Genomic DNA, 26,376 nt, shown 5'->3' on the forward strand with positions numbered 1-26,376 from the left:
GTAGAGCGGAGCTAGTTACGCGGAGGAAATTGATACACGAAAACAAATGATAAATGACCTCCTCCATCAATCATCATCATCATTTCTTTTCTTTTATTAAAAAGAAAAAAGAAAATTGAGAAAAGGTATTATTGTAATGTATAATTCCTTCCAGCCAGCCAGCCACATGGGATGGAAACAAAGAAGGGAGGGAGGGCGTTGTTTCGTCCTTGAATTTTACATTATTTACAGAAAGGCAGTCAGTTGATAAAAAGAAGGAAAAGGAAGGAATTCCTCAAAACTAAAAAAAAAATAATAATAATACAAAAACAAGCAGCAGTAGCGTAGCAGTAGAAGGAACCACCTCTGAAACATAAACCAAGCCAAGCAAGGAGACCTCCCTCTCCCGAAATAAAAAATTTCCTCAAATATACTCTCTCAGGTATTCAACTCTCTCTCTCTCTCTCTCTCTGTATATATATATATTTGTTGATAGATACTCATAATTGATTGATTGATTAATTAATTTGGAAAAGAATGAATTATTACGGTTTGCTTCTCTCTTTTCTTGATTTGCTCTGGGTTTAGATTTATCTTTATCTTATATATGATGAATTACTCTGAGTTTAGTGTTTTTTTCTTGAATACTCTATTATAAGATTGATTGTGTGTGCCAGCTCAGTCAGAATCGGTATTATTTGGATGATGGAATTAGCTAGCTTTGTTTTTGAATCAATCAATTGTAGTTTTACTAATAAAAAAACAAAAAAAACTGAATTATAAACAACAATCAATCAGATAATTTGGCAACCAATGCATTGCATGAAATCGCAAACTGAGAGATGCTCATATCTTTTCATATAATTGCCCTTTTCCTTTTAACCTTTCCTATCTTCGAGGTTTAGATTAGACTCAGGAGGGTATGATTTTCGGGTGCTTTTTTTTGGTTTTGACTTTTCATATCAAAATTATCCGAAAGCACTGAAAAAGGCATCGATTTGATACTTTTTCTGCCCAAACGCACTTTCTAAAGGCTTTTCAAATGCACTTCCAAACACAGCCAAAATTGTGTCATTGATTGAGTTGTTCAAAAGTTTGCACCTCATATGGCCGTTGATTGCATCTACCTTCTCTTCAATTATATGATGTGATAACATTTCTCTTCAATTGCATGTTTGTATGGTTCAGCTACACAGTTTCTGTTTCTCTTTGGATTCTCGACAACACTCTGGTTGCATCTATGAGACGTTTCTGCTGCTCCATGCTGCTCCATGACTAGGTAATGAAGGTTTTTCGTGATAGGGGGGCTGTTTCTCCATCTAAAACTACTACAACTGACACCCCAAAGAGCTCTTTTATATCTGATTCTTCAGAACCGGGGTCCACCGACACTAAGTTTTCCAAGCCTTCTTTGTGGTCAAGCTTCTTCGCATCTGCTTTCTCGGTCTTTGATATATATCGCGACTCGTCTTCAACTAGTCACAACAAAGCACCTCATATTAGACATAGCAATGATTGGACGTCATCTGTGAAGAAAATAGTGGCAGGTGGCACAATGAGGAGAATCCAAGAGCGTGTATTAGGGACAAGCAAGACAGGGATATCTAACACGACTAGTGACATATGGCTTCTAGGAGCGTGCTACAAGATTTCACAAGATGACTCTTCTGGGAATGCAGATGCTACCAATGCTTTAGCTGCATTTCATCGTGATTTTTCATCACGAATTCTAATCACGTATAGAAAAGGTTTGTGTTATGACTATTTATCCATTTCAGCCTATGTTTAAGTAAAGCTTTAGCAGGCATGGTAATTATAATTATGGGGAACCATCTTAAATTGCTCATTTGTAGGTTTTGATATGATTGAAGATTCAAAACTTACAAGTGATGTAAACTGGGGTTGTATGCTTCGGAGTAGTCAGATGCTTGTTGCTCAGGTATATTGCTGCTGCATTTCTCACATCAATACTTTCTTCTATGATAGTTCAATTATTTCAGTTAACTTTCCAGCCCTGGGTCATTATATATTTTGTTATGATGTTTGCCTTCCAGTTAATGGTGAATTCTCATTTCTAACTCTGCAGGCATTGCTTTTTCATCGATTAGGGAGATCTTGGAGAAAACCAGTGGACAAGGTGAACCTATGAAATTTGAATTCTTAAGAAAAAAATTTCCCATCATTCAACTATGAATTAAAGATGAATCTGATCTTCTTACACTATCATGGATCATGTTTCTTCCTTCACGTTTAATTATGCAGCCATTGGATCGAGATTATGTTGAGATCTTACATCTTTTTGGTGATTCGGAGGCATCGGCTTTCTCTATTCACAATCTTCTTCAAGCTGGAAAGGCTTATGGACTTGCAGCTGGATCATGGGTAGGCCCTTATGCCATGTGCCGCTCTTGGGAATCTCTAGCCCGCTCTAAGAGAGAGGAAACCAATCTTGAATACCAGACACTTCCAATGGCTGTTTATGTTGTTTCTGGTTGTGAAGATGGGGAGCGAGGGGGAGCTCCAGTTCTCAGCATTGAAGATGCTGCTAGACATTGTTCAGAGTTTTCTAAAGGTCGAGAAGATTGGACGCCAATTCTTCTACTGGTTCCTTTGGTTCTTGGGCTTGACAAAATAAATCCAAGGTCTATGATCATGTTCTACATCTATCTTTCATTTTGAAGTCATCAATGCTTGAGCTGGGAATTTGATTTGCTTTGTTTTGATGCAAATTATATTTGATATGCAGAACTTCATCTTGCTCTATTGCCCTGTTTCTTTGGTTTGGTTTAATTTGCTGCTTTCATGGTGATTAAACTAAGGAACATCCATTGTATTCATGAATCATGACCTGTGATGACCATTTAAGGGGCTAAGAATAGTTGAATATTTTGTTCATTACCTGAGCCATGTTAAATTTCCATGAAAACATACTGATTCTATTGGACCTGGTAGGCTGGATGTGAATGTTTCTGAGGAGCCTTTGATAGAAGTGTGATGGTCCAATTAATGTGAGTCATCGAATTAAATAATCACTATCTTAACTATCTTTCTCTAATAAATATCAATACTTCGAACCTAGGGATGTCATTGAGCATTTATATGCTATAAGAAGATCGCAATCAAACCTTTTATCTAGTGATAGGCTGAAAAATGTATTCTATGATTTATATTTATTTTATTTTTTATATTTGTAGGGTGCTTCTTTTATTGGAAAAGGTGTGGTGCTGCATTGACAAAATGGATCTTGGTTTAGGGATATTTTCATTTTCTATAGTGGAAAGGTTCAATAGGATGATCCTGTTTTATTCTTGTGTAAGGCAGTTTTGCACGAGTTTTCACAACATTCACGCAGGGAATGGGAAAATGTATCAAATGATTCAATGTTAAAAATAAAGAACCAAATTACTTTTTATTTCACTGCCCCGATTCTCTAATCTAACCTAATTTTAGACTTGTATTAAGTGTACTGTCACATTTGTTAACCAGTTGGAATTTGAACTGCTTCAGGTATATACCATCCCTGCAGGCAACATTCACCTTTCCCCAAAGCCTTGGAATTTTGGGTGGGAAACCTGGTGCTTCAACTTACATTGTTGGTGTGCAAGATGAGAATGCTTTTTATCTTGATCCACATGAAGTTCAGCAGGTAAATCATAATTCTTTCTGACCTATCTATCATCACATATTGTAGATGACTAATTTACTCATTACTATGTCATTCCATAATTTTATGGCAATAATTTTCTATTTCTTACTTCATCGCATAGTGATGATATACCAGAAATTGAATCCATATACCTCACTTGAATTTCCAATCTGTTTAATGAGATTATAGAGATGCTTCCTTTAGTTTCAAAATGAAACATTACTACCTAAAACAATTGCTTCCCTTTCATTGCGATGGATTTTGACTGCTTGCTGGTGTTATCCCTCCAAATATGACAAATAAACCAGGAATCATGACTTCAATTCAGAACAAGCATTTAAACAAACTAATATAGGACAACGGAGGAGCATGCATTTGATCCTAAATGGAAAGGACAGGGTTGATATGAATCTGAAAGGTAGTTGAAGTTAGAAAAGTGCCAAAAGTCTGGTGCACCAGTTTGTGGTTAACATGTTACCATAAGTATATAGCAGTGTCCTAGACTGTGGGCCAAATGCATTTCATACTTGCATGATAAAACACTTCAGAAACTTTGTAGACTTAAACACTAGTCTCTCCATGGTGATCATGTTACTTGGTCTTAGGAGCTGATGCCTCATAATCTTCAACCATCGTCTGCATATTTTCTGTGATTTACAGAACCCATTTTACATAAAATCGAGATGAAAAATATTTTCTCATGTCGCATTCGTATTAGTCTATCAACTTAATTAGTCTGTTTGGAGGATGAGGCTAAGCCTTGGGGAAAGGAGCATGACTCTAACAAATCTAACTTTAGCCCTTTTGATGAATATTAGGAGCTAATTAGTGATCAATGCATCTGGCTAGTGGCTCTTAAAGATCTCAGTATGTGTGGTCCATTGAAGTTCATTGCAGCATTCAAGTCAAACAGTTTTGATTTGATTTTTACACTGAAGCTGTTGCATTTATCTGCATTTTCTTTTTTTTTAGCAATTCAGTTGATTTCTGCAGCATATAGGGTTGTAATGTAGATAACTTCACTGCTTTACAATGTTGAGCTAACATACTAGTCTGATGGAGGATCTTTGTGATATTTATTGTAGGAAAGTTGGAAGACGTTATTCTATGCTATTTAGTGAATCTAGTTATTTTTGGTTATTAAGATATTCAGCAGAGAATTTGTTTTTTTTTTTTTTTTTGGAATTAGGACTTTATGATATGTTATATTTTATTTTAGGGTTTTATTAGGTTTAGGTGCCTTATAAAAGCACCAGTCTACTATTTTGAGGTAGCTGGAATGGTTATTGGTAATTGAGTTTTCCATTTTTCTTCTTATATCTGTTCATCTTTCTCTTTATCTCCCCCTCTACTCCTCTGCCCCTTTTTCCCTACCTCTCCTTTTCTCCTCTCTCGTATTCCTGGCTTACACAGTGTCATATTATGCTCTCTCTTTCCAGTTGGCGTTTGCATAAGCCACAAAAATTTCCTCTTCCAATCCTGCAATATCTGTCATTTAGAGTTTTCTTAACCTTAAAAAGTGGTTTGCTAAGATTATTGAGACAAGCATTTCTTTCCATCCTAAACTGGTGTCTCTTGACATCGTTGTGCCCTATTCTTTTTTTATTTCATTCTAATTGTATCAGGCTGAATAGTGATATTGGTGCTTACTTCCCATTAATTGAATAGATTGTGCTCAAAATAATATTTTGAAGATATTCTTGTTGGTGCTTGGGTCTTCAGGTGGTCAATTTTAGCAGAGATGATGTAGAGGCCAATACTTCATCTTACCACTGCGAGTGAGCTTATCCAAGGACTCATTTTCTTGTTTAACTATCTATGTCAGCTTATTTATTTGACTTTGCTAATTGTTTTTGATCATTCATGCAGTGTTGTGCGGCACATTCCTCTGGATTTGATTGATCCATCCTTGGCAATTGGATTTTATTGTCGAGACAAAGGTTGCTGGTTAAATTATATTGGTTTACGATTCTGTCATTTTAGCTTTCCAAATGCAACCTGATAACTAGCCTTTGTTTTTTTTTTTGTTTTGGTGGACAGATGATTTTGATGATTTCTGTTCACTGGCATCCAAGCTGGCAGACGAATCAAATGGTGCCCCGTTGTTTACAGTGGCTAATTCCTATAAATCGTCAAAGCATGATAGTAGTGAGGTCCGAGATGATGATCCCCTTGGTGTAACGACTATGAATGATGCAGAGGGCTGCTTAAACGAGGATGACTGGCAACTCCTTTAAATGGAAATGACTCGAGGGATTGGAAACTAGTAACATCCTTTGGATTGTACTGGGATTGTATATCCTTTTCTTCGGCACCTCCTATTGCAGTACAATTAGGAGTTCACGACTCCTTTTTAGATGTTGGATTCAACATTTGTGGAAAGTACACTGAAAATTTATGATTCTTTTCAATCTTTTTTTACGGTGTAAAAAACATTTAAGAAAATTGCAAATGTTGTAAGGTTAATGATTGAATTAGATCTCATTCGGCTGATGAAACATTTCCTTGGCTTCTTGTTGGTTTGGCCCAGAAGATGGAGAATTTACCCAAGATCCTCCCTCCATTCACGGGCGGTGTGTTGTTCGACAATGGTGATGTTTGATCTTGAAGAATGGATTAGCATTTGGGAGTAAACCACAATAGTAATGATAGTAACATGAAAGTAACCAGCAGCATTCATGTTCTAACATCAGTCATCGCATGCATGCTCGCGTCCTTAACTCGTATCATAGATTTTTGGCTTAACAAAGAAAAGGAAATGTTCAGCACATAGTACTCTTAGTTCCCTACTATTGGGTCCGTTCAAAGGTGATGTCTAGTTAACTGGCTCCACAGTGCATATAGAAAAAAGATGTGGTTTGCCGTTTATTCTCAGATTATGAGAGAAGAAGCTGAGTATGGAAAACCAGAAAATTCCACAGGAGTGTGGATGTGGTTCCACTTGATGGTGCCATCATTGCTATATCCATCGGAGATGAATGCCCCTTCCCCATCACATTCGCCACAAGCTAGTGTCGATGATCCCCTGCCACCACCGCCGCTCATTACAAACAACCGATGCTTGTTCATATGATTCCCCCCTTCTTGGCCAACATAATTGAAAGTAGTCACACACGGGTTTGTTCCAGTAATGCAATTTGGAAGTGGAATTGAACCGACTATTTCCAGTCTAATGGTGTCACTAACCTTGACTACTTCTCTACTTTGCTGCTGTTGCTGTTGGTCACCTCCCAAGAACCACAACCTTTGGTGTTTGTCCCTGTTGACACAAACTGCAGTTGTGGTTCCTCTAGGGCTAGCACTCGAGAAAGGCCAAACCCCATCAACCTTAGACCAACACCCAGTATAGAGATCATAAAACTCAGCATCAGACCTGAACTGCCCTTGGCTTTCTGTGCCGTATCCACTCACAACCCAGAACTTGGAATCCCCCTCCCAAGTCAGTCCCTGACACTCATCCCTCTCTTCAATCATATCAGGCAACATTTTCCATTGATCTGTCTCAACGTCGTAGATTTCTGCAGATCGCAATGCATTCTTCTGACTATCATGGCCTCCTGCCACGCACACTTTTGAGGATCCAATGACAGCACAGGCGAAGAAAGAGCGTGGAACTGACATTGAAGCTCCGCGTCTCCAGTTGCAGGTAGCTCCAGTAGCTCCAAAGAAATCCAGGATGAATACATGAGGGACTGGTTCCAGAGTAGTGGGATCCCAACCCCCTAAGAGGAGAAGTTTTCCAGAGGATGGAAGGGCTAAACATTGGCAGAACATAGGAATTCCCGATCCCTCTGTAGGACTTGTCCTCTGCCAGATGTTATGCGTGGTATTATAGATGCTCAGTGCATACTGAGGTGGGCTATGAATGGGCTGCTGCTGCTCTTGCTTGTCTTCGTTTTTGGCTGTTTTATTGTTGTTGCTATCAAGGGGATTATCATCATATTCAGTAGTGGTGGTGGTGGTGGTGGAGTCATTTATCGGGGGAAGAGGTTGGACAAGGCAAACAAGATGTTCAGAAGTGCCAGATTTAAGCCTTTGTTGATAAAAGGAAGGATGGGAAATCAAGTGTTGCCAAGCGTGGCAAACTGATTTCATATTGGAATGGAATTGGTAAGGGACTCTCACCAGGCACTCCATAGAAATCTCATCTGGCAGGCCTGGAATCAGCTGCTTTTGATCGTCCTCCACTGCTTTTTGTAGTTTGATAATACTAGTCTTTGTTTCTTCCATTTTTTAAGTTTTTTTTTCCCTTCTTGTGAACAATTTCTTACGTTTAACAAGTCTTTCTGTATGAAGGAGTAAAATACTTTAATAAGAAGAAGAAGAAGAAGAAGAGATTGCTAGCTAGCTGGACATTAGTGGAGATAAGTCCGGTTTGTATTTAAGAGACATAAGGACGGTTGTAGAGTAATGCTTTCAATGGGGTTGCGTGAAAGAAAGAAAGATTTGAAAAATGAAGGGTAATTTAACTAGTAAAATATGTAGGGACAAACTGATATATATATATATATACACACACATTCAGGGAGAGAGCTATGGCCTTCAGTTTGAGGGTTGGGATAGCAAATACTAGTAATGAATGAAGGCTGCTGTGGTATATAGAGGAGAGGAGAGTTGAATTGTTATTTGTGAATGAATAATATTCAGCTGCTCGGTGGTGGTGGTGGTGGTGGTGGTGGACGCTAAACTTCGCAAAGATTTTATTAATCAGCTGCCCTACCCACTTGTACCTGCTCATACTTGAGTGCAGGTCCACATTAGCTATCCCATTCAATTAATAAAATCTATATCTTCTAGAAGCCCATGCTCTCAGCCATTCTATCTCCATCGTTCATTGTCATGTCTCAATGTCATGAACGTGTGGCTATCTTTTGTTTTTTAACTTTATACTCATTACTACCGGTAACTATGGAGCTGGTTGGAATTGTATTTTAAGTGATGTTTCATCGAAAATTAAATTTGTTTAAAATTATTTTTTTATATTTTTAGATAAAAAATAATTTTAAAAAAATAAAAAATATATATTATTTTAATATATTTCTAAACAAAAATTATTTTAAAAAATAATTATTATAATACTCTCAAACACATTCTATGATTATCTTACTATTAGAAAATTAGAAAAATACAGGGATGTACATCTATTATCGTGATGATCGATCAAGGAGCAATCACCAAATATTGTTTTCCTTCTCTGCATCCCCAACACATCTACAGTGGATTAATTGGACTTCAAATACTTTTCTTATATAAAATAATTTTTTTAAAAAAAGCTAAAATATGTGGATTATTCACTATTCATATGCCTGTCATTCATGGATTATAATAGTAAATGGATGGTTTCGTCCTTCAAAAAACTCTCATTCAAGTGCCTTTTAGGAGTAAAATGATCTTTTTCTTTGGTTCATTTGTTATTTGTGAATTGCTATGAGGTGTTTTGATATTTTCTTTAATTCTTTGCACAGTGCAATGATTTTATTGCGTTTAAAAGTAAATAAACAGTTAACTATGGTTTAGGGGTTTTTTTTGCATTTCATATTTTTAAGCTATAGTGTAATTATTTTATTACCTTTGGATTCAATTTTTTAAGGCTTAACTTAGGGGCTAATTCATAATTGCACAATGATTATTTTTTTTTTTGTAATTATGCTTGGGTTACACGGGCAGGATGGTGTTTTTGAAAAATAACATTAAAAGTTATTGACACATGCGATTGAACTCGGTGGTCAAAAAATTAATTTCACTGTGTCACTAGATTCGTCTTAGTTTCCTCTTTTTTCTTGTGCAACGCGTGTTCTTGTTGGACCTTCGATTAGTTGCCGACATCCTTTTATTTTATTTTATTTTATTTTCTTTCTCTCTTTCCTTGGCCCTTTATATTTCCATTTCAGCTCTTCAAGCTCCTTTTCTTTTGATTTTGTTCCTAATTTTTTTTATATCTATTTGTTTTGTTTTAATTCATTTCTCAAATTTTTTTTTTGTTTCAATTGCATCCTCCTTTAGTTTTTTTTTATCAAATTTGATTCTCATTTTTTTGATTTAATTTTTATTTTATTGATCTATTTGTTTTCAATTTAATCCTTCAATTCTAAAGAAGGTTGTCTAAGACATAATGGATTTCTGTTTCATACATGTGTTGCCTTGATATAATGGGGATGATAAAATGCTTCCATCAAAACCAAAAAAGATTGCCTTTGGAATTCATATGATGCCTCACACGATCGCCAAAAAATCATGACCACTTTCCACATGTTGATGCATGTTCTTCATGCACTAGATTGTTTTTTTTTTTAATTTGATCCATGAATCTATTTGAACTTCTCAATCGAGTCGTTATTTAATTCTATCCGAACCCAAACCGTCTTTTTTTTAATTTAGTCTCTATTTCTCTTATAACTTTTCAATTTCATCTAGGATTTCATCCAACTCGAATCCAATGAAGGCATGACATTCGGAGGGAATAATAAAAATGAAAAAGAAAAAGATAACTACTCTATTGAGTTAGATCCGTTGTGTCCATAACCTAAATTATAAATGTTATGGTTAATTTAGGTTGTTCGATGTTAATCTAATTTGTTGTTGTTTTAATTTTTTTTAAAAAAAATATCCTAAAATCAGGTTATATCTAGTCTTATTATATGGGTAAAATTCATAAAAAAACTAACTTTTTTCAATGCATATGCTTCTCAATTTAGCTTAGTAGATTCATCTTTTTAAAATGTTGTAGCAAGCACTACTAATGCCTGCACATTATTTTTGGGGTTTTGTTATAAAAAAATTGCTTCGATACACATCGAAGCGCGAGAAACTGAAACAATAATCCTCTGGGTAAAGTTTAAATACATTGTCAGAGAATTACCCATGACTTGCTCTCTTTTTTGTGCGTTCAATATAATAACATCGTTATATTAAAAATAAATAAATTTGGACATTATCCCCTTATCATTTTTTTATCCATTTCGAGTTTCGACCAATTTAATTTAGTATCTATGTATACTTGTTGTTAAAATAATAAAAATATATTAAAATAATATTTTTTATATCAGCACATCAAAATAATAAAAAAATACAAATTGTTTTTTTTTTTAAATAAGAGTACTATAGCAAAAACAAAGACAGCCTAGAGCTCTAAAAATCAAGGATAGTAATTTCACCCTATATTTGATATTATCCGAATCGATTGGATTATCTAATTTAACATCACACAGAGGAGAGTAATATATTTCTACATATTTTAACCGGATATAAACTTTGACCGTTTCCCATCCCCAATGGGATACATGTGTTATATATACATATAATGATGGTAACGGCCTCTCTTGAGAAATTAAATAAATAAATCCCAATTACATGTATTAAATAAAGTAATATTTGTTTATAAGTAGTTGTCGCGAAGAATATATAATATGTACAAGTTTAATTATATGGTAACGATACTTGCAAGCTTGTTATTAAATTTTACGTATGAATTTAACAAGATACTGACGGCGTTATGAACCAGGAAAGGTAAAGCAAGGGGTTCTAGAAGGGGACTCGAAAGCGGCTTCCCTTCACGTGAAAAAGAAAAGGGGGCATGCATCATTGCTTGAAAAATGGCGTTCTGTCTGTCAACACTCGCCAGCTGCTAGCTATCATGCCGGCAGCATCCTAACGTAAACGCTCTACTAATCGATCCCTTGTTTTTATTTTTTTTCATGAACCTGGTAATTAATGGATGGTATCGACGGCCCGTGGGACATAATTAATTAGATAAGCCAGCCACTAATTTATACACCGACAAAAAAAGAAAAGACTAATTAAGAGCATCAGTCTATCGATTCAAGATTTATAATTGATTAAATTAATGTTTTGAGAGCTCGTTAATTAATCGAGTGGACCGTGATTGTAGGAGATTTGATGTCAGAAAAAACTGAAAATTTATTTGTGACACGCAACATGTTTTCTGCAGCCCTTGCTTGAAGAATGGCGCCACAATTATCATTGTATGATCAGCATGTTTGTGTGATTAACTAAGTAATTTTTTATATACTTGAACTTCCAATATCGCTAAACGGCTAATTATACTTGCTAGGTTGGGTCAACGCCAATTAATATATAATTAATTACTAGTACATCTTAAGTGTATCTAGCTTGGTTTTATGTTTTATCGATCGCTTAATCAATTAATAATTGGGAATATATACAGCTACAATACAATTCAAAAATACAAATCTCAAAGGGGACAAACAATTAATGGTATCCTAAATAGTTTCTCGCGGAGGAAATTAAGGAAGGAATAAGGGAAGGTACCTTACTTTGTTTGGCCAAGTATATTTGTGACTTAATAAACCCAGGCCTTAAAAATTTCCCACACCTCAACAACTCACGGTCTCAAATAACATGTCTACTAGAAATGATAAAAAAAAACCAAAAAAATTAAAAAAAACCAAAAGAAATTAATCAAGAAAACCAAACAAAAAAAATTAAATTAACCGATTTAACCAGACCGGTTCAATTTAAAGTTTCAACCCCAATTCAAACCTAGGTATATAAAAGGCTTATTTTTTTTACTGAAATCTTATTTCCCTAATTTCCTTTTCTTTCGCAATCAACATCCCCTCCCTTTCCCCTGCCTGCCCCCCTCCCCCCTCTTTTCCTTCTTCTTTATATCTCTGATGTCTTAGTTTTGTGCGATTAAAGAAGAGAAAATCCAAGTACTATTTCATCGTTTGCTTGCTCGTTTTCATTGAAAAAATTAATCTGGGGTTTAAATGTTTTTTTTTTAAATGGGTTTCTTGAATTGTTTATGAATAGATAAAAAAGTACTTTCTCCCAAGAATCTGCTTTGGTTTTTACAACTTGGCTTAATGTTGAATTTCTCATCAGCTTTGTGTGTCTGAAGGTTGTTGGTTCATTGAACTCACAAAGGACAAACAACTTGGTTTTCGAGCAGGGAAAGAATCTTGTTGTTGCCTTTTGTCCTCTTCTATTGGTTTTTTAGTTGAAGTTTCACTTGGAAATTATTTCTTTGTTATAGTTTGGCCGTAAACTATTATTTAAAATTCTCATTTGGCTGTTGACAATTACCTGCAACTATCACTTTCCTTTTAGAAAAATATCTTGTTTTTCTAATAGAACCAGCAACATAATCTTGTTTTGTAGTCTTGATTTTTGCCTCTGACTTACCAAAATCCTCAATCAACTTTCTTTTACAGTCTGCATCAGCTTCTTTAAATGAGTGAATGACAAATGTAGTAGTAGTGACAACGATCACAAAGTAATCGTTTTGAACCCAGAACATGATAAGGCCCAATTAAATGGAAACAGGTCCAACCGGTTTTAAAAGAAAAAAACTGAACCAAATTGAACTAAAATGGTCGGTATGAACTGAATAGTCAGTTCAATTTGATTTATAATTTAAAAAATATATAAATTCTAGTTGGTTAGTTTTTTTAATTTAAAACCAAACTGAACCGATCCCTAATACCTGCATCCAATAATTCATGAACTCAGTCTAAAGGAAATGGCCAACTCTCATAACTCAGCTTAAGGAAAGAGCTCAACCTCCATGAGCTTAACTACATTCTAGATCCCACTCCCTCTACACCCCTGAGTGTGTGTGTCTATATATATATATATATATATATATATATATATATATATATATATATATATATATATATAATCTCTCAATAGACTACCATATTTTCATCACATTAATAATTTTGTAAGAGAGATATTTCTCCATCATTAATACACGTGTAAGAAATAATTATGTCTTATTAATGCATGTGTAAGACATAATTATCTCTCATCAATGCTATCAAGGTAAAATAACACTTTAGTCATTTCTCTCCATAAAAGAACAAGACTTGTGACTATAAATACTCTATAAATCATTCAAGTTTCAAGTTCACAATCTATTCATTCTCAATATTTTTAGCAAATATATTTTCAAAATTTATCTTTCTAAAATATTATTATATTTTCTCTCTAAAAAAATACTTATTTAAGCATTAAAGGGTTTCAAGATCTATATATAAAAAATCTTTTATATATATTAAACACCGGCCACCTTGGCCTATCAAATATAAAATGCAAGTCACCAATCACCTTGACTAAAACAAATAAATCAAATTATTAAAATTAAAAAATTAATCAAATATCCAACACATAAACCTTCTTGATAAGCTGAATGGATGTTTTTCTTTTTATAATTTACCTCGTGAACTTAGAGGCTATTATCAAATCGACAGTGACCTTAGCTAGGGGACGTTAATTCTTAAATAATTTTTAGGACTTTTTAGATCCAGCTAGCCAGCCAGCCAGCCCAGTGTTCGTAGTTAATATCCATCCTTGTCCGGCGGCAACTTAATTTACAATTCATTTCTACAGCATCTATATATACTTGTTCCCTTTCATTTGTCTCTTGTTTGCACCAGAATCTCAATCATATTGCTGTTGTATATGAATCCAAAGCATGCATTGTTCCAGTCCAAGGATTGCAAGAGAAAACTAAGCATTTGACATCCTCTAGGTTTTTTTTTTTCTTTTTTACAATATCATCGTCCGTCTCTTTTTGCAAGTTCTAGCAAAGAAAAATAATAGAGTCGCTAATTTCGGTTGTGTATTTGAGACGTATTTCATTTCAACCCTTAAAGGTCGAGAGGATTTTCCTGGCCCCAAAATCACACATATTTTTAGAGGGTATTTGAAAGTGTGGTTGTGGTTGTTTTTCAAAATATTTTTTACTTAGAAAAGTATATTAATAATATTTTTTTATTTTTTAAAAATTATTTTTAAGATCGGCATATCAAAATAATTTAAAAACATCAAAAAAAGTAAAAAAAAAAATTTCAAAAATATTTTTATAAACACTCCCAAACGCTGTCTTTTTGCCCAGCAAGTAGTATGTGATCAATGGTTTGTGTGTACTGTATCTTCTCAAAAAAGAGATGACAATTAATCAACTGACGTTCTTATGTACATAGTTTTTATCAGAGCCTAACCTGTCAAATCCGTATCAACTGACGTTCTTAATTATCTATTGCGTATAAAAGACACGCAATCATAATTAATTAATTAACGTACCCACTTAATTATTTATAAATTAATAAGCATCTGATCATGACGGTACATGCAGGAGCTAATTAAGAAATGCAAAACAAGAAGAAGCATGCAGAATCACTCCATCTCTTTATGATTGGATCAATGTATGTATATATACATTGATTTTTACGTTACAAATATCATCAAGACAGATTGTGCATCAACAAAGGCTAGGTTCTTTTTTTAATCAATTTTAAAGACACATTCCCTACATGGATTTTATATATATTTTAAAAAAATTAATCTTCTTGGATGCAAGTCCTAATATTTAGATTTAAAAAACAAACAGGAAGAGAGAGGTGCAGTCCTTAATTAACCCATGCATCCCTTAAAATTATGACAAAGATATGTGTTTTAATCTAGTTGGTTCGCTACAATTGATTCACTATTCTCTCTTTTCCCTCTCAACTAATAGGGATTACAATGCAATAAGAATAAAGTATGAGATTGAAATGTAATAAATTAAAAAGAATTAAGGCGCAACATTAAACCGTAACTCCTGGAGAAGTGGAAAGGCCGGAAATCAATATACTTATAGAAAATATCCCTCCAAGGAGAATTAGTAATACATGCAGATTAATTATTAGCTATCACTATGAGCTCCACTTTCAATTTTTATCAGATTGGATTCACATATAATAATAATAATAATAATAATAACAATAACAACCCCGGAGCATCTAATTGCATGATTCATGCAGCATGATCGCCGCACTGCCACCCCCCACGACTCTCTCTCTCTCTCTCTAGAAATAATTCTGGAGAGATAATGCATGTATGTAAACGAGGTTCGTTAATTTACCCACACATGAATGTTTATTCGTACGCCGATAATGATGGCCTTTCAGTATGAATCAATGATTATGTACAAAGCCAAAGCCATGATCCAAGGGCTAGTTTCTTCTTCTTCTTCTTCTTTGATCTTTAGATTCTCATAAAAATAGATATAAAAAATTATGACTTGGTTTTGTCCTGGGTATTTTTATTGGAAAAATAAACAAAATCAACAGTGATTGTCACAAATTTATAGAAAAGTCTGTTTGAATTTGAAGAGTTCTTAACAATCAGTTGTGGTTTTTTTTATATTTTTTCTAAACAAAAAAAATGAAGAAAAAACCTGTTTTTATTTAATAATAAAAAAAAATGATGGCAAACGAGGCATTGAAACTTGAAAGTACCAGTAGGGTGTGGATCCTGGGCCTCAAAGGTTTGAGCCCATACATACGTGTGTAATCCAAAAGTAATAAAGCCATTCATACATGATGTTATTTGTGCGGTGCGGCTGCCCTGGGGAGGTCGAAGTCATGAGTAAAGTAAGGCCCAACTCTTAGTGCCCATTATCAAATGAAGTTCGGCCATAAGTCAGGTCCAACACCCATTAGATTAAGTCTAGCTCAGTACGAGGCCCGTCTAAACTATTTCTGCAATCCATTTTATGCTTTGACTTCCTTTTCGTCTTTCTTTCAACAATGAACTATGCATGTAGGATTTTGATTCACTTAAAAACCCATCATTTTTTTTCTTGTTAACCACGAGATGAGCAGCAAGTGAGTTTAATTGCATATTGATGATGATTCAAGATTCGTCAAAAAATCTAATAATAAGGTGGCGATTCATTGATACATGAGCGAGGCTTATATTTATACCCAAAATATCTAGGTTTGATAAAATATCAGGCCTAAATAATATAGGTTTACTCGTTTATAGGCCCAATATACTTGAGTTCAGCCACGTTCCGAGTCCAAACAATCATAAGCCTGTCGAGTTGCCAAACACAGTATTCTTGGGCTAGCCACATGTTAAGTCCAAGTGAACATGAGTATGACGAGTTGCTAAATCAACGCCCTTCAGTTTAGATACGTGTCGAGTCCAAGCAATCATGAGTTTAACGAGCTATCAGTCCCAACATTCTTACATCAGTCATGTGCTAAACTCAAGCAAACACGAGTATGACGAGCTGCCAGACCCAACATTCTTAAGTTTGCTAGGTGTTGAGTCCAAGAGGACATGAGTTAGGTAAGCTGCCATGGCTGCGCACCAAACCTAATTGGTCTAGATGTCGTTATAGACCCATGTTAGGGTCATAAGGTTCTGTTTATTTGTTTTTAAAACTTTTAACATGAAATATTCATATCAAAGATATTTGTTTCCTTACATCCATAGGTGTATAAAAACTATTCCAAGAACCTACCATATTTACATCTAATTAATGATGTATAAATAATATTTGCCCTTTATTAGTGTTGTGTATGAGATATTTATCTCTATGAATGTGGTGAGGAGAAAATGATTCTCTGGCCCCTTCATTTCATCAAAACAATAGAGTTCAAGGATTATAAATACCACCTGAACTATCTAAGTAAAATGTTAACAATTTCTCTCATCTAAATATTCTTGTTTTAATTATCAGAATATTTATAATGCAAAAACAAGAACAAAAGTATTTTTAAAAAATATTTAAAGCTTATTCTCTTATTTACTGTTATCATTACTAAACAATCACTGACTTTATTATTAAGAGGTCCTTAGACCTTACTAAAAGGGATTTTTTTTTATAGGTATTAAGCTTTTTACCACCAACTATATACTTTTTAAGTTTTATATAAGAAAATAATGATACCACTATGCAAACACCAATATTTTTATTTTTTAGCATATTTGATTTTGAAATATCACCACTCACACGTTAGATGGAGGTGAATCATGAACATTTTTATTTATTTATCAAAAAATAGTAAGATTAAATTATTTAAAAATATTTGAAAATGAAGTTGTTTCCATTTCATAAAAAAATCAACTGAGGAATTTCATACAAACATCAAATTCTTTATTTATTTCGTACAGAGTTGTATCCGTAAAAATCTTTTCAACTGGCAAGCAAGAACTGAAGATGAAAATGAGTGCAGCAAATAAAGAATGATGATCACCAAGTGGAAATTCATCGTGTGTGTGACTGACTGTGAGGAGCAAGACTAGTTTACTGGTTTCCAAGTGGTGGAGGCGCACCCTTCAATTCGATAACATGTGTTTTTCCATTAATGGACGACCACAACTTTGGTCGGTCGGGGGCAGTTTTAGGACAAAGGCAGCGAGTCCTTTCGTCCTTCCACGTGTTGTTCCGTCAATCAGGGGAGCAATTTGCTAATAATGTGTGGGGGAAGGCGAAGGCCCTAAACCCTAAAAACAATTTAATTGCTTGCTGCTGATGCAAATTAATAATGCAATTTAAAAATTAAGCCACCTTAATTATATGATTAAAATGAAAATGGAGATAATCACACGTTCAGATAGTGAGTGAGGGCTTCAAGATCGATCGATCTCTAAATTAATGTAATGCCGATAGACATTAATTTAGAACATTGGAAATAGCCTTCTTCTAGATCGTAATGGAGCGCACGAAGTAAGTAAATTATTCCATCTCTATAACATATATAAAATAAACCTCTATTTAATTATACGATTTCTTAATATCGTGGGGCCCAAATTCGAATAATAATACATTGTAATTTCAATCGTTGCCCACCAGTTACTACTAATTATATTATATTATATTATATTATATATTTCTATGTATAACGATTTAAGAAAAGAATCATTCATTATTTGATGTTAACAGGAGAATCCAATCCAATCCAATCCAATCCCATCGGGATAATAATAAAACGCGTCTTGTTTTGTTTTTTTCATTGAAACAAACAAACAAACAACCAAACAACCGGCTGTTTCCGATCTTACAAAATATATAACGCGGTTTACTAATTATTAATTATTAAGAGTTTTAGGATTTACAATGATTAATAAAACAGACCGGTAATATATACTGGTTAAGTTCTATAGTATTCATATAAAAACAACGAGATCTTTTTCTTATATAATACAACCTTTTTTTCATCCCATGATAATTATTTTATTTAATTATAGTTCTAATATTCCTATTACGGAGTAAAAAAAAAAACTATATAGAATGGTGATGCGTCGCTTGCATGGCTTATAGTACTCTTAGCTTGGGAAATAGAGTGGAATGCAAAATAGGAAAGCTTAAAGGCAGGTAATTTAGGTCCAAGCCACCAATCAAGGCACTGACCTTGGCGCAACTCCGTATTCAGAAATCAGAAATCCAATGGGGCCATGAAGGCCAGTGTATAAAGTGGTCATTTCAGTCGAGTTTGAATTGGAAGAAAATAAAATAAAAAAAGAAAAACATTTGTTTCCTTAAATCCATCCCGCCTGCAGATCTTCCTCTGATCCCATCTCATTGTTGTATGCATCCAAGCAAAGCCAATACAAGAAAGAAGATTTGAAGAATACCACCAGCAGCAGCAGCAGCAGCAGCAGCAGCAAACATAACAGCATTATGGCAGAAGGAGGGACAACCTTAGAGTACACTCCCACATGGGTTGTGGCAGCGGTTTGCTCTGTTATTGTTCTCATTTCTCTTATTGTTGAAAGATTCCTTCACCTCCTTGGCAAGGTCATCCATCACTCTTATTTCCTTCCTTTTCTTTTCTTCTTCATCTTGTTTTTTTTATATTGAATTCAATTACTATGCCTTGTTCCAGTTTTAATCTCTATCATCGATCTCTTTTGCTATATCAATGCAGTACAAGTGATCATCTTCGTTTTTTATCCCTTAATCTGCAGTTATTGAAGAGAAAACACCAGAAACCGCTCTTTGAAGCCTTACAGAAAATCAAAGAAGGTAAATCATATATTAATTCACGATCATTATATTCATATATAGGAATTCGTTTGGCATCCTGCAGATTGATGTTTTATAATCTAGAAGTTGATTAATTTGATTTTCGCTGGTGCAGAGTTGATGCTTTTGGGGTTTATATCACTGCTACTGACAGTGTTCCAAGGCAGAATTAACACTATCTGCATTTCTGAGGATTTGTCTAAGAAAATGCTGCCCTGCAAGAAAGAAACTAAAGGAACTACTGCCCACTTCCAGGCTTTCTTTTCCTTCTTTCCTGGTGGGACTTCCCGTCGCCTATTAGCCGAGGACTCCCCCGCTAATTCTTGTCCCGAGGTAATCAATAATTAATTACTCCTACGTACTATATATTCTCATTTTCTTTTTGTTATTTCTACTAGTAAGCACTCATTGATTTGCTGATCTAAATTTAATTTCGATGGAGTGGTTGTCAAGGCAACACGGATCTTATGCTGCCGCACCAACTACATTTACTCTCTGTTTTTTTTTCCTTTGAATAAAAAAAGAAAAGACCTCTACTTACATGCTGTTTTAGGGAACGGACAGGAATTTGGATGGAAGAGCTATACAATATTAGAAGATCAGGTTGATATATAGATTCTACGCCCGCAAAATTGAAAACTGAATTTGGTGATGAATATATTAGTCTTGTAGTGGCTAGGGAGACGTTCAGGCCTCAACCGAACATGCTTGATGCTTAATATGGATTATAATATTTGGCTTGCTTTTCCTAGTCAATGAAACAAAAGAGAGTTTTCGTAAAAGACTGAATGACCTGTTTGGTACCCTTTTTTGTAACCTTAACTGTAACCTCTCTTTCCATAGACACCTTAGTTTCTGCCTTGACTCTCTATCCACACCTCTACATTCAAGAACACCCTTTTTAATTTTGGGGGAATCAGTCCTACATTTGCTTCTTCTTAAAGTTTCAATTGCTCGTATCCGTGCAGCGGAATTTCATTACTCGTGACATCTCTCACACACACATATTCTGTGATAAGACACAGTTTATCAGTTAGTCTTCAAATTCATGCTCTCCAGTATTCAGGATATCACTCACGGTCCCTTAATGGTGTTTGAAAGCTGAAATCCTATGCAATTCTAGCTGTTTTCATTGAGTATAACTTAAAATATTAACTTGAGCCCAGTCCTTTAAAGTACGGATTAAAGCAAGCGGCATTTTGTTGTTTAATAGCTTCAATAAACAAAGTATGAAATGTGTCAGCAAACAGATTTGACAGGATTGTGTGAATTCATGTCTGCTGTAAGAAAGAATTGGTAACCTTCTCTTAGCCATGTGCTTTGATGGTAAATGGATATTTACAAGTAAATGGCTAACATTTATCCTCTTTGATCACATTCCAGGGAAAGGTTCCTATGTTATCTACAACAGCACTGCATCATCTTCATATATTTATCTTCGTGCTTGCTTGTGTGCATGTGGTTTTCTGTGCTCTAACCATTCTTTTCGGAAGTGCTAAGGTAATTCCCTCGTATTCACTTGCTTTTTGTTTTTTTTCCTAACTACTGCATTATTCTCTGACCCCTCATATTGAATAGTGTTTGTTAAATGTCTTTTTCGGTGCAGATAAGGCAGTGGAAACGTTGGGAGGATTCTATCTCGAACAAGGAACAAGATCCAGAACAAGGTATTGCTTGTTAGTAGCTTACTTTCTCTTATTAATTTTTTCCTTGAAATAGGTTAGCCATTACTTCCAGTGTGTTCAACCTGGAAGATCTTACATGCTTGTTCTCCTGAGAATTTTATCTTGATTATACTGGCTTAACTTCAGACTCAAATGATGCACTTCTATATTTTCTCCAAGCTCCTGATGATTTTCTTTTTACACATGCATATGTTTTTTCAGCTCAAGATCCAAAGCTTACGAATGTTCAAGACCATGATTTTATCAAGACACGCTATCTGGGTTTTGGAAAGAATTCTTACTTTCTGGGTTGGGTGGTAAGTCCTTCCACAACTAACTTTGATAGACTGAATACCAAAACTTGTAGAAACGACAACCACTTGGACTTGTTCTACACTGCCCAGTACCAAAAATCTTCTCGTCCAATTATTGAATTATGATTTTGATATGAAAAAATGCTTCACATAAAATATTTCCTGTCTAAAGACGAGTTTCTATAGATTAAATTTTTTTATTAGTTGGTATTACTCCAAGAAAACATTCCCCTATTAATTATGCTTTTCCATTAAGTGTGAAAAATTTGTTTCACAAGTTTCAGCACAAGCCAATGAGAAACTTTATCGAACTCTTAGCTGGAAAACCATCATCTCTGTGCATAATTAATGTCAGTCTTATGTAGCAAACACCAGTCAATCTGGGGTGATAAAATTAAATGATCATGTTTTATGAACTTCTTATTATGACATTCTTCATATCATGAGATTAAATCTCAGAAACGATTCATTATATTTCTAATGGCTTCGCTCTTTAACTTTTACTTTCAGCAATCATTTTTCAAGCAGTTCTATGCATCGGTAACAAGATCTGATTATATCACATTGCGACTTGGCTTCATTATGGTGGGTTCATGACTCTATTCACACTTAAACTCTATATATCCGTTTCTTAAAAAAAAAACTCAGATTTGTAGAAAAGAAACTCTTCTTCACATTTTTAAAGGGTTTCTTCTACAGACTCATTGCAGGGGAAACCTAAAGTTTAATTTTCACAAATACATGATGCGAGCCCTTGAAGCTGACTTTAAGAAAGTTGTTGGAATAAGGTTAGTGATTTTTATATACCACTAATCATATGCAATGCAAACTATTAGTTCATGCCTTCATGGAGCTTTAATTCCATGGAATCTAACATGTTCCATCCTTTTCAAAGTGCATATAATTAATTCCATGAGTGTTTCTTCTGTGCAAAGTGAATGTACTAATTTCTGGTTTCATCGGCTGCAGCTGGTATCTTTGGTTATTTGTGGTTCTTTTCTTGTTGCTGAATGTTGCTGGTAAGCTAATTAATATTGCCTTTCAATTACTAGAGGATCATTTTGCACCTCTTATACTAAAACGCATTCTTATAGTAACTCAGCACACCATTTTAGGCAGCTTAATATTGCAGAATTTGGCAATTAGTGTAGTTTCAATGACTCGTGCAATTTAGAACCAAAAACTACTCAAGAATAGAGAAAACCGATTGCAAAGAAGTTATGGTTTCCAAAACTGAAAATGTGTGACCGACAAGCCAAAACCTTTTCTTTTCCCCACTCCTAAAAAATGCCTTGTCAATTTGCTGATAAGAAATAATTAAGCTGATGCCATGCTCTCCGTTTTCCATCCTGCCCTGTGGTATGAAAGTCATTACTGAGCAAGGAAGGTTATACCTGATTTTGTTATGCAGGCTGGCATGCATATTTCTGGATTGCATTCATACCCTTCATCGTAAGCTGTCCAACCGTTTCCTATACTGCTATTATTTTATACTTTTGCTCTTATTATCCATGAAAGAGGTTGTTTAAGAATTTATTTGAAAATCTAAGGGTGGTGCTCTTTTGGCAGCTTCTACTAGCCGTGGGAACTAAGTTGGAGCATGTAATCTCTCAGTTGGCCCATGAGGTCGCCGAGAAACATGTAGCAGTCCAAGGGGATTTGGTTGTTCATCCTTCAGATGATCACTTCTGGTTCAACAAGCCTAAAATCGTTCTTATTTTGATCCACATCATTTTATTCCAAAACTCTTTCGAAATGGCATTTTTCTTCTGGATATGGGTAAAGTCACAACACTACATTTCCTAACAACATTTAGCAAATGACTACTGAAATATATGTGACATTTTTCACAATCTATTACAGCTACAATATGGTTTCGACTCCTGCATAATGGGACAAGTTAGTTATATTATTCCAAGACTCGTTATAGGGTAAATTCACTTTCATGTCTATTGTGTTTTCTACCATATATAAAGGCATAACTTCTAATTACACGCTTTGTTTTAATGTCAATCCCATCTTTTAGGGCATTCATTCAGTTGCTCTGCAGTTACAGTACCCTACCACTCTATGCAATTGTGACACAGGTAAGTTAGAATTTTCTCACCGAAAGATGTTGTAGTACCGAGGTGTCTTGTTAAAAAATAATCCAGGATGTATGACTGAGAAGGGGTGATTCTATTTTCTTTTTATAATGCAGATGGGAAGTTCATTTAAGAAAGCAATATTTGATGAACATGTTCAAGAAGGGCTTGTGGGTTGGGCTAAGCAAGCAAAAAAGAAGACAGTGTTGAGAAAGGCTGCAAATGAATCTACCCATAACCAAGTCGTTCACAGAGAGGAGTCTCCTCTGATTCAGATGGCAAAGGCTGGATCAAAGTAGACTGCAACGGAAGAGAACAAACCAGGAGAGATTGTACATGGAACTGCATACTATGGAACTAAATGAACTACCTTGGAGGCACTCAGAAACCGATTTACCTGCCAACTCTGTAATATATAGTAGTATATAAGCTGAGAGAGTCGATGTTTTTGACATTAGACAGCTAGAAAAGAAGGGTTGCAATAGATATCTCACCTGGAACTTGGTTTTACCAACTAAATCTATATTCCAAGTTCCAGATTCACAAACAATTTTGTAAGATTTTGCTTGTGTTGGTATATTCAAGAATTCCATTTTCAAAAAACAACTATCTGTATCCGTTGAAAGATAGGAAAAGGGGCAGCAGGTATGCATTTGTCGATGGAAATTGGCAACTGCCACTGCTATCAACTTTCACTGCCAACTTCAAGTATCAAAGGAATGAACCTTCCTGTCGAACACAGACATAAATAATAATTCAACAGCTAGCATGTCACCTGACAAATAGACTGATTGTCATACTTAACACACACTCTTTTCTGTTTTTTCAACACAAAAAAGTTTTAGGACGGAGAGATGTTAAAGCATATCTTCTCTTACCTTGGCTTCTGCTACCTAGTCTCAAGTCGATCAGAATGAATAGACAAAAGGAGGAAGAAGCGTATAACATCTGAAATTGTCGAAACGTGAAAGCAATTCCAAACGGAAATTTCATCTCAGTCATATTAATATTACATGAGCTAGACAGGAGCATTAATACTGACAAGAAAAATATCATTGCTCTGTATAACATAATCTGCAACTGGCTACATTACTTCCTCTTCCCATAATAGAAACTTCTCCCACCATCAATTTCAAGATAAACTCAAAAAAACGTGTAATATTCAACTCCCAAGATACTGAAAACATAGACTAAAAATCATGATTGCATTCTCAACTTTTCCTATGCTTCTCATTTATGCTGCTCCATTAAGATTCTGCTCAGGGCTTTGCTTCATTTCTTTTTACCGAGTTGTTTCACGCAGCCAAGTTAGGGAAAATGATCTCTTCAGTATGGTATTGCTGCAAGCAACTTGATTGACACGCACTGACTTCCGTCTTCCTAAAAAGCTTAAAGAGACGGATGAGAACCATTTCCCAAGTACATAGTACAATTGGAAAGCAGAAACAAAAACTGGAGACAAGGTGTAATGCACATTGAGGAAGCAATAAGAAAAATATCGAACACTTTCAGAAACTTTTCCGAACTATCTTTCTCTCCCTGAGTTTCCATTAGAGACATTCAACATTACAGTCAAAGCACGTGAGAAATGGGATTTGGTACCTACAGTAGCCACGCTATCTTCTCCATGAAAACGTGGGGTAACACCCTCATGGCGTCACCTTCTTCCCTTGACCATGTGATGTCGATCGAGAGGGTTTGCATAGCCTATCACTTGAAAATCCTGGCGAGAACACGAATTAGACTCAACCTCTACCTTTACTGGACGAAGAGCTTGCGGAAGAGAGTCAACCACAATAGTCTCTGACGAAGAAGAAATCATGGGGGAACATGCATGGAGTTCCAGATGCACGCCTATTACTCCTGCGTGTAGCTAGTCTAGCAACTGCAGACCTCAAATATCTTCGTTCCATCTTGTAGTCAGAAGACTCTTCCTCTGTGTCCTTGTCTATCTCTGTCTCCTCTTCTGTCTCCTCCTCCTCTTCCAAGCTAAATTATGGTGAAATGCAGGAAACGTTCTCGTGGCAAGTATATGTTGCTGAAGTTGCTGTGAAGAAGGAAGTGCATTGGTATATATATACCAAATAACGCATACATCCACCCTGCACACATGGACCGAGCTGCACCCTCGCCTGCCATCTCCTCCCATGCATGCTGCTACACTCTCCACACTCACATGCAACAAGTACACTCACGGGTTCCACTCCAGCAGTCCTCTCCAGTCTTCCCTGGTGCATACAAGAAGCCACCAGAAAAGCACCAGCTTTCATGTCGTTGTCACTGCCACATCAGTCACCCAGTTGCATGAATAGTCAAATCACGTGCAAATGCTAGCCGTGGTTTCTAAGGCATGCAGCTCAAAATCTTCATATCCACCCTCACACAGTCCGGAAAAATAAAAGACAGCAACAAGCGGTATAATCACGGCAAGTAAGGGAGAAACATGGCATGCACAGAGTGTTTTTTCTTCTCCTTACGATTATATTGGTCAAGTTGAAATTGGCAATTAACCTGCCAATTTCAACTTCTTCGCTATCTCCACTAGAATTTCATTTATTGTCTTACTTTGAGGATGAGTCCAATCACCCATAACAAATTCATGGACATGATTTCCCAACTCTACAAGGCTTTTCCCTGGATTTTTTCTCACTCCTTCATAAAGCATTGTCCTTCTCACCTCATGCACATCTACGCTGCTCGTATGCATACAGATTGGAGATTAGCACATAATCTCCACTATCTTTAGGCTCCAACTGTAAGTGTACTTGGGCTCTTGCAAAGGCTCCTAAACCTAAATGCCCATGTATTGTGCAAGCCCCTAACAAGGTCCTCCAAACAACAGCATTAGGCTGCTAAGGCATATCTTAAATAGATTGATCATATGCTTCTTTCGCCAAGCCCG

At 35.4% G+C, this 26,376-nt stretch overlaps 3 protein-coding genes across 6 annotated transcripts; 2 read left to right on the plus strand and 1 right to left on the minus strand.

Annotated features, from left to right (window-relative positions):
• Positions 1 to 179: 179 nt before the first annotated feature.
• LOC133673073 (cysteine protease ATG4) lies at positions 180 to 6,125 on the plus strand. 2 transcript variants are annotated; one of them, XM_062093701.1, is made up of 10 exons: positions 184 to 421; positions 1,168 to 1,258; positions 1,353 to 1,727; positions 1,833 to 1,918; positions 2,066 to 2,116; positions 2,242 to 2,621; positions 3,487 to 3,625; positions 5,348 to 5,403; positions 5,495 to 5,565; positions 5,666 to 6,125. In XM_062093701.1, exons 3-10 carry the CDS (start codon positions 1,535 to 1,537, stop codon positions 5,860 to 5,862), a joined length of 1,173 nt encoding a protein of 390 aa, XP_061949685.1. In that variant the 5' UTR covers positions 184 to 421; positions 1,168 to 1,258; positions 1,353 to 1,534; the 3' UTR covers positions 5,863 to 6,125. The 2 variants fall into 2 exon arrangements, with proteins under 2 accessions (XP_061949684.1, XP_061949685.1); XM_062093700.1 differs by having other exon boundaries at positions 180 to 421; positions 1,168 to 1,727.
• Positions 6,126 to 6,222: 97 nt separating this feature from the next.
• LOC133673074 (F-box/kelch-repeat protein SKIP20) lies at positions 6,223 to 8,115 on the minus strand. The gene has a single exon (XM_062093702.1). It carries the CDS (start codon positions 7,853 to 7,855, stop codon positions 6,497 to 6,499), a length of 1,359 nt encoding a protein of 452 aa, XP_061949686.1. The 5' UTR covers positions 7,856 to 8,115; the 3' UTR covers positions 6,223 to 6,496.
• A 10,593-nt stretch (positions 8,116 to 18,708) lies between these two features.
• Positions 18,709 to 24,080, plus strand: LOC133672477 (MLO-like protein 1). Of its 3 annotated transcripts, none has more exons than XM_062092909.1 (14): positions 18,709 to 19,184; positions 19,355 to 19,412; positions 19,528 to 19,745; positions 20,796 to 20,912; positions 21,019 to 21,088; positions 21,299 to 21,393; positions 21,901 to 21,975; positions 22,090 to 22,178; positions 22,360 to 22,409; positions 22,802 to 22,842; positions 22,960 to 23,169; positions 23,254 to 23,321; positions 23,417 to 23,477; positions 23,591 to 24,080. In XM_062092909.1, exons 1-14 carry the CDS (start codon positions 19,068 to 19,070, stop codon positions 23,771 to 23,773), a joined length of 1,452 nt encoding a protein of 483 aa, XP_061948893.1. In that variant the 5' UTR covers positions 18,709 to 19,067; the 3' UTR covers positions 23,774 to 24,080. The 3 variants fall into 3 exon arrangements, with proteins under 3 accessions (XP_061948893.1, XP_061948892.1, XP_061948894.1); XM_062092908.1 differs by having other exon boundaries at positions 21,019 to 21,079; positions 21,287 to 21,393; XM_062092910.1 differs by having other exon boundaries at positions 21,019 to 21,079.
• The last annotated feature ends 2,296 nt before the right edge of the window (positions 24,081 to 26,376 follow it).

Source organism: Populus nigra, chromosome 14 (assembly GCF_951802175.1).
Source record: "Populus nigra chromosome 14, ddPopNigr1.1, whole genome shotgun sequence".
In the NCBI taxonomy this organism is placed as follows: domain Eukaryota; kingdom Viridiplantae; phylum Streptophyta; class Magnoliopsida; order Malpighiales; family Salicaceae; genus Populus; species Populus nigra.

Bases quoted from the DNA above. Each gene is read 5' to 3' on its own strand.
- LOC133673074 (XM_062093702.1), bottom strand. From the start codon at position 7,855: ATGGAAGAAACAAAGACTAGTATTATCAAACTACAAAAAGCAGTGGAG.
- LOC133673073 (XM_062093700.1), top strand. From the start codon at position 1,262: ATGAAGGTTTTTCGTGATAGGGGGGCTGTTTCTCCATCTAAAACTACT. The intron at 1,728-1,832 runs GTTTGTGTTATG...GCTCATTTGTAG, and splicing joins TCTAATCACGTATAGAAAAG to GTTTTGATATGATTGAAGAT. The intron at 3,626-5,347 runs GTAAATCATAAT...TTGGGTCTTCAG, and splicing joins ATCCACATGAAGTTCAGCAG to GTGGTCAATTTTAGCAGAGA.
- LOC133672477 (XM_062092908.1), top strand. From the start codon at position 19,068: ATGGCAGAAGGAGGGACAACCTTAGAGTACACTCCCACATGGGTTGTG. The intron at 21,394-21,900 runs GTAAGTCCTTCC...TTTTACTTTCAG, and splicing joins CTTACTTTCTGGGTTGGGTG to CAATCATTTTTCAAGCAGTT. The intron at 23,478-23,590 runs GTAAGTTAGAAT...TTTATAATGCAG, and splicing joins TCTATGCAATTGTGACACAG to ATGGGAAGTTCATTTAAGAA.